An 8,352-nucleotide genomic window follows, 5' to 3' on the forward strand; every position below is an offset into this window, starting at 1 on the left:
TATATATATATGTGTGTGTTTGGTTTTTTTGGGTGTTGTCATATTTTATTCCTGAAGCCACAGTCTGTACACAGTACAGAGCCCACGAGGGGACTTTTTTCTTTCGCATTCTCACGCAATAATTTTGCGTTACCTCGCAAACATTTGCATTCCCACACAAAAGTTTGTTTTGTATGAACTGAATTAGATCAGACATTTATTTTGAAATATCCGGTTACCAAAACAGGATGTGTCGCCACACGTTTGTGAAATTGACATTGATGTTTTGTGGCTGCACTGAGTTAAAATATTGGCATATGACATATGTGTGGCTGTGTAATATATTTATTCCCAGGCTGAATTGAAGTAGTAGGCTAACTCGCTAATGGTGAACATGTGAGTTTGTTAATAAACTGGCAGGCACAACAGTGATAAACGACTTTTGCGAGGCAATGCAAAAAAAAATAAAAATCCCTTTGTCCCCTCACCGGCTCCGTAGATGTGGGACTGTAGCAGCGATGTAAAAGTCTCTCTGGCACACGCACTGAACTTGGTAACATGGTCACTCCAAGTGTCACATGGCACTCTTGTAAGAAAATTAAAATGATTCAGAGGAAAGAGGGAAAAAACAAAAACAAGGGGACTTTGAGCCTTGCCTGCATTCACTACATACACATGACACAAAGTCAGGTGATGGGGCACATGACCCTCTATGAACAATAGAGCTAATCAAGCCTATTGTTAAGTGATGCCCTCTTTTGCATGTGACTAACCTGTTTGTCCACCATGTGGAGGCATTGCTTATAAGGCTGAGTTCACCTGAAAMTCATCAGACTGAAGAAGTCTCTTGGAGGAGAGACGAAACGTTTCACTAAAGAAGAACCCATCCAGAGGACCTACTTATTTTTTTTTTTTGATTTTTTCTACCTGGATTACTGAGATGCATCAGGACATAAAATGATTTAAGTTATTCTTTGAAATATTGCATCTTTGAACAAACACCAGCAATATAAGAACTATGAAAATGAACATGAAAAAACAGATCTGATGTGTAATTTATAAGGCAAAATGTCCATTTGTGCACATGACGTGTCGAACTCAAGGCCCTCGGGCTACTTGTGGCCTGCCACAACATTTTATATGACCCGCGAGCTTCAAAGCTGTTTTAATGACTTTAAATAATTGCGTGTTGCTTTAAAGCCAGCACTGATCATAAACAAATCTCCCGTAATGCATGTTGTTTATTTTACCTTCAAAATGACGCATGTCACCATTAGGTGGAGGTGCACACGGTTCAAAAGTAGCTGCTAATGAAATTAGCTGAATAAAAACTCAATTCAGCTGTATTTTCGACAGCTCCTTGCGGCCCAATTGTACTGGGAAGTTGAAATTCTCCCACTTACAAGTTATAAATTTAAACGGGAATTCCCTGTCCCCTGGAAAGTAGGGGGCAACTCTGACTACCCCAGTTCAGAACTCAAGGTGGCATGGGGTTTCAAGTTCTGGCTTCTGGCCTCGTGTCTCCATTTGACGTACTGGATCAGGGGTGTCCCGTCCTGGTCCTCGAGGGCCACTACCCTGCGTGTTTCAAAGGTTTCTCTGCTCCAGTGCACCTGGTTTGAACACATGGGTGATTAACAGGCTTCTGCAGAACTTGAAGAGGTCGTTTGATCACTGAATCGGGTGTTGGAGCAGGAAAACAAGAAAACCGTGCAGGATAGCTCCCCTCAAGGACCAGGATTGGACATCCCCGATATATGTCAATGTTTTGAATACGTTCTATAAAAATTAGAAATGCCTGTTGGGAGTTGTCCTAATTTATTGAGATATTAGATTGGGCTGAAAATAGAGAACTGTGCTAAGGCAGTCTTCTGTTGTCAGAAAGAGGAGCAATAAATCCCTTTGCTGTGAACTGGTTTATAAACATAAACAACCATTTAACAGCCAGGAACACTTATGATCCTAAACAGCAAAATAAGACTTTATTTAGGGCTTGTAGTTTACCAGGTTTATAGCTTGTATATGTAAGTTGCTGAAACCTTGTTTAAAATTATGTGTCAAACTAAACTGAAGTTTCTGTTTTAGTCAGACTAACCTTGAGTCTTTTTTTTGACCCTAGCCTCTAAGCTTGCATATGAACTCTTAAACTCAACTACATTCCGGCAAATTGAAACCTTCACTAGACGCATGCAAACAGCTGTCTGTCTCGTTGGTTTTGTTTACCCTGTGATGGCCTGGTGACCTGTCCAGGGTGCACCCCCACCCCACCTTTCACCTGGTGGCCACTGGAGGTGTGCACTAACTTAACAAGAGCCTGAATGGGAACAAGCAGGTAAAGAAAATGTATTTGATGGGTTGGGGCTCGTAGGGCAGTCACACATAGGTTATGCTGTATGTTGGCGGCTGCATGAGGACGTTCTAATGGGACTGTCTGAACACGATTAAAACAGGTAAGTCAAAAAGAAAAAAATAAGTAGGTCCTCTGGATGGGTTCTTCTTTAGTGAAACATTTCACCTCTCCTCCGAGACTTGTTCAGTCTGATGAGTTTCAGGTGAACTCAGCCTTATAAGCACTGCCTCCACATGGACAAACAGGTTAGTCACATGTAAAAGAGGGCCATCACTTAATAGGCTTGATTAGCTCTATTGTTCATAGAGGGTCATGTGCCCCATCACCTGACTTATTGGTTTAGATGTTGTGGTTATGTGGTGTTGTGTTATGTGTATGTAGTGAGTGCAAGCGGGGTTCAACGTCCCCTTGTTTTTGTCCCTTTCCCTCTGTGTTGGTATCGTTGGGGCCCTGATTCACACCTTTTGCTCACAGGGGGCTGAGTCATACTTGCAATAACAGCGTTGTAGGAGGAGGACAACTGGACACGAAGGCCTCCACCTCTGTTTAAGCGATGGCCCTCTTTTGCATATGACTAACCTGTTTGTCCATGTGGAGGCAGGGCTTATAAGGCTGAGTTCACCTGAAACTCTGACTGAAGAAGTCTCTTGGAGAGACGAAACATTTCACTAAAGAAGAACCCATCCAGAGGACCTACTTATTTTTTCTTTTTGATTTTTTCTACCTGGTTTACTGAGATGCATCAGGACAAAACAGGTAAGGTTGAACGAGTTAATCTGTCTGCATGCAACTTTCACTCCTGACCTACCTACAGTCATACCTCAAGCATCTGTAACCCCTGTAGGATATCTAACAGAACTTTTTTTTTGTTTCGGCTTCTCCTTTCTGCAAACTTTGCAATTGTTTAACACCAATTTCTGACGCGACCTGGCTTGAACCTGCAGCCATGTTTGTGTTTTTAATGGGAAAAACTAAAGACAAAAGAAATGCTTTATACACGGTGTAAAACAGGAGGAATCTTTAGACAAACTTCTATGGCCTTGAGCTAAATATTTAAATAGACACACAAAGAGTGAAGACGCAAAAAAAAAAAAAATTGGTTGTAATTGTAGAATTTTCTCAGAAGACATTGAACTGAGGCTCACAGCCTGATAAAACAGGGATTAAACAAACCTGAAGTACAAAAACCATGAAAAAACATTTTTCTGAAGAGTGATAATTTGTGTTTTTGCTTTTTGTCCTCAAATGGATTCAAGAATTTAGGCTGCATTTCTACTTTAGTGTCCCTAAAAGTAGACCACTTCTAATTAATAGATCAGTTGACTCAGATCTTAAGCTCTTGCCCAAAGGTTTAGTAATGTTGATCATATTGCTGTAAAATCTCAGCCTTTTTACTGACCAGCCATCTTATTCATGACTTCTTCCTGCAGTTCCACAAAACTTGTGTAAAGTATAAATACACGGGTCTCCTGACGACTGTCAAGTTATTTTCAGAGCTGCTCTCAGCTCATCAGGGCACCAGGGACTCTCATTCTGCTCATTCCAGCTAAACTAAAATGCAATTTCACCTGATGGTTCCGCTCCCAGAGCAGAACGAGATGAGGTTCCCCGTTTTGAAAAGTGCCTCTCAATTAAAAAGCAACTTCAATTTGGTGAAAGCTCTTATCAAATAAATAAAAGAAAAGCCACACAAGTCAGGAATAAAGACTCTGAATACTGTATTCATTCAAACATACAAGTCAGCCGTTTTACAAGTTGCGTCCACGCTCGTTTGATCACTTCACAGAGAACTGATTTAACATGGCAGGAAAACTAAACGAATTTTAAAACATCACAATGATAACAATCAGTGTCGTCTGAAATGTTTTACAGTCAAAAGAGAACTAATTTACCTGACAAAAAGTTTAAATAGTTACTAGTTGTGGTAATTAGTTGATCCCATGGAACAGATTCTGACTTTTGGCACGTTTAGTGAGGAAGAAATTCACTTCTGTTTTGAACTGTTGAGATTATTAGTGCTTCAAATCCACTCTGAATAGGTGGTTTTATCATGATATCTGTAAAAAGTATTTTAATGGTATAAAATTAGAACAATTTGTTTTAATGATTTCATTATAGACACAATAAAAAAGCTCATTATCTTAACATGACCAGCTGTTAGTAGCTTCTAAAGCAGATTTATCTTTAAAGTCTTACATGAATGCTTGTAATACCAAAGATAAAAAAAAGAACCACAGCTCATTCACAATTTTACTTTCTTTGGGTACCATTAATAATAATAATAAAAAAAACTTCCTTTAAACAAAATACCAAAAAATAAAAAACAGCACTATATGAGTTAATGGTGCTTTTCTAATCCAGATGTAATATAACAGTATAATCAGATGTAGTGGTCTACAGTTCAGCATCATAAAAGTTTTACTTTTAGCATCTTTGACCTCTGCTTTACATGCAGAGGTTTTAACTGGAACACATTGAGTGAAAACTACGCTCATCTTTTTTTTTTTTTTTTAATTAATTTCCTCCCCTGAAGAGTGCAGGCTTGAATATGTAAAAGCACATTAAAGCACACATTAAGAGGATACACGCATAAAAGCACACAAACTAGGAGGCAGTGAGGACGCATCCATCTTTAAACCAGCCTGTACAAAACAAGATTTTCTGCCTTTAACCAGGCAAATACAAGAAATTGTTTTTCTTCTCAGTCCAACGTTTGAAGGAATTTGGAGTGTCACTTCGACAGTATGAAAGAGTCTAAAGAAAAGAATAAAATACAAACTTTTGTTCTTGAACAACACAAAATGCTCCTTAGTAATGCACGACCCAAAACGTCCAGCAGAGGGAGCTGTGAGCCTAGATCTGGGCGGCAGGCTGACACATCTTGCCCAGCAACTATCCCTCCTCATTAGCTGGAGCTTTTTAACAAAAGGAGGCAAAGCCATTTGCTGTGAGCCAAGGCTGCCTCTCATCACCCAGAGAGGCACAAAGCCCCAGCCAATCATGTGCTTAAACGTCTGAAGGCACGCAAAGGCGGCTTGCTGCAGACTTCACCTTTCTGAGACTCATATCAATTTGGGGAAAAATAAATCTCTCTGCAGCAAGAATCTACATTTCTGAGCTCAGCTGATGAACAAAAACAGCATCTATAACCAGCGATGGTGACTTCATGTCTGAGCCAGCACATTTTCATGTTTTGACCACACACACGCGCTCATTACATCAGCTGTTTTCACCAACACTTCCTCCTCAGCCGAGCTGTTTGTCAGTGAAATCTGCTGCTGCTGTGGTGGACTGGAGAGAAAACCTGCCTCGCCTCTGGTTTAACTGACAATTTAGAGTTAAGAACTTAAAACGACATCCCAAGAAGTCAAAGCGCAGGCACATGAACATACTGCACGTTTCAAAATAGTATAAAAATATATTTAAGGCATTACCACACCCCTACCACGTGAATCCTGCTGAATTAAAACACAATGGAGATCTTGATCCAACACTTCAGCTATAAAACTGCCATGAATCAGATACTGGAACATAACTTGATTTATTAAACTTGTGTTTTAGTCCAACAGCAAACCCTTCCTGCCAAGTTATCTCCATCACACGCCACGCTTCCCATCCATCATTGCAACGCACGAATATGAAACAGTAACATTAAGAGTTCCCTCAAGCTGAGCTCTGCTGCTGAGAGAAACCTGGGTTTTTGGTTTTCTTCCTCGTCATTAAGATTCATTAAAAAGGCAGAGCAGCCTTTCCCTCTGCAGGTCACCAGTTTCTGCTTGGGAGTGTGTAAATGGAGTTACTGGAGGGGAAACAGGACACACATCTTCCATCTTTATCTGTCCGTTCATCCTGACAGGAGGGAGTTGAACATAGGAGGTCAGAGGTCACCGACATCAGAGAGCAAAGAAAAGGATGAGGACCACAATCATGATGGCAACCAGCACACCGATGGCACACCACTGTCTCCGACCTGAAAGGCACAACAGAGTTTATACTCAACAGGTTCTGTTATCAGAAAATTTCATGATGAGACAAAAACAATGTTTTTGAGGATTAAATAGAAAAAAGATAATAAAAATATATGACAAGCTAAAGGTAGTCTCAAGAGGTTGCATAAAATTCAGTTAAAGATTAACGTCCAGTGGGGAAAAAATGGAAAAAGTGTACAAACAGAACTACATTAACTTTCTGGAATCCAATGAGTTAAAACAGCAATTTGACAATTTCTGCTCAACTGTGGTATAAGAAATGTGAGTTTTGTGTTATGGTTTGTGTTTGTCTTTTCTTTGCACACAGCTCTAATCTGACCTGCCTTTAAACTGCACCTTTAATACTTAATGTTAATCTATTCCTGTGCACATCTGCTCCTGCGCTCACTTACTGCTCGTCATGTGAGACACTTTCTCTAGCTTCTTTAGAACAGAGTCCATGCGGGACGACGTCTGATCCATCTCGTCTCCAAAGTCCTGCAACATGCTGAACAAAAACAAGCAGCAACGGAAACAAAGCATATTCAGAAACAATTCAGGGGGAAAAAAAAACATCTTTGACATTATTAGAATGAGACTGATATAAACATGTTAGGGGAAACGTTTTACTTATTTAAGTAAATCAAATTAGGACAACAGCAGAGAAAATAAAAAGCTCATTTAAAAAAAGGTTGTTTATAATCAACATGAAGTTTAGAAACAACAAGAAAAGTGTTCCTCGAACGTTTTGATTATATCAATAACAAAAAGAGAAGTGCTTCATTCTGAATTACTGATCCCAAAAACTAAACAGTCCTGTGTTATTGTGTTTAAAGAATGGGAAAAAATAAAAAAATAAAAACGGATGAAATTAAGGAGTTGATAAATACGAGCATAATAAAAAATATCTCACATGGGTAAAAATAAATCAATTTCGATACGGCCGAAAAACCACCTCTTCCTAGTGCAAAAACATTGTCGTAAAACATACGTTTTTTCAAAATTGATGTATTTCCATTGAGCAAATTTATTCGACGTTCTAATTTGCGCATTTTTATGATCAATGGAAACGCAGCTACTGTCTTCAAGTTATGTTATAAAGATTACGCCCTAGACTATAAAACAAAAAGCTGTAGATTTAAACATTATTTTTAATATACTGAGGTCATATTTTCATGCATCAGGTCCCCAAAATTTTTGAATGGGTTTTGTTTCACAATCCTCTCCAAGGTGTGGTTATCCCTATTGTTGTACACTTTTTTTTTTCTACCAGGTATTTTCCTTCCCTTCGCCTCTCTATTAATRTGCTTAGACACAGAGCTCTGAGCAGCCAGTGTCTTTAGCAATGACCTTTTCTGTCTTCCCCACGATTGTTTAGCCTACAGAACCAGACTGAGAGACCAGTTAAAGGACTTTGCAGGTGTTTTGAGTTAATTAGCTGATTAGAGTGTGGCACCAGGTGTCGTCAATATTGAACCACTTCACAATATTCAAATTTTCTGAGATACTGAATCTGAGGTTTTCGTTAGTTGTCAGTAATCATCAAAATTAAAATAATTAACATTTGAAATGTATCAGTCTGTGTAATGAATGAATATAAATACAAATTTCACTTTTGGAAAGGAATTACTGAAATAAATCAACTTTTTCATTATGTTCTAATTTTACGACCAGCATCAGTAACTGCTGATTAAAAACACAAAGAACATGAACTCACACAGCTTGCTCATCGAGCTCATCCCCGATGCGTCCAGACATGTCTTTGAGGACTCTGATGCTGCCCGTCACCAACTCCAGCTGCTCATCCTGCTCCTGCATGATCAACTACACACACACACACACACACACACACACACACACACACACACACACACACACACACACGTTTCCATTTAATCAGGGGACATTACTTAACAAAAAAAGAAAAAGTTTGAAAAATTGTCTTTGTTCTAGCCTTATTCCAAATCTACACCCAACTTTAAATAAAGAAATTGTTTTTTGTATTGAGTTTTGTTTCATGGCAAGTCCTTTAATGTTGACCCAACACATTTATCA

The 8,352-nt window shown here is 39.1% G+C and overlaps 1 protein-coding gene across 1 annotated transcript in view; it reads right to left on the reverse strand.

Annotated features, from left to right (window-relative positions):
- Positions 1-4,030: 4,030 nt before the first annotated feature.
- stx10 (syntaxin 10) overlaps positions 4,031-8,352 on the reverse strand; it is a 10,250-nt gene continuing 5,928 nt past the window's right edge. The window contains exons 7-9 of the mRNA XM_014022061.1: positions 8,015-8,121; positions 6,711-6,805; positions 4,031-6,299 (exon numbers count right to left, since the gene is read on the reverse strand). Coding sequence (XP_013877515.1) covers positions 6,223-6,299; positions 6,711-6,805; positions 8,015-8,121 — 279 coding nt within the window. The 3' untranslated portion in view covers positions 4,031-6,222. The remainder of the gene's footprint in view (positions 6,300-6,710; positions 6,806-8,014; positions 8,122-8,352) is intronic.

Source organism: Austrofundulus limnaeus, unplaced genomic scaffold (assembly GCF_001266775.1).
Source record: "Austrofundulus limnaeus strain Quisiro unplaced genomic scaffold, Austrofundulus_limnaeus-1.0 Scaffold316, whole genome shotgun sequence".
NCBI classification, from domain to species: domain Eukaryota; kingdom Metazoa; phylum Chordata; class Actinopteri; order Cyprinodontiformes; family Rivulidae; genus Austrofundulus; species Austrofundulus limnaeus.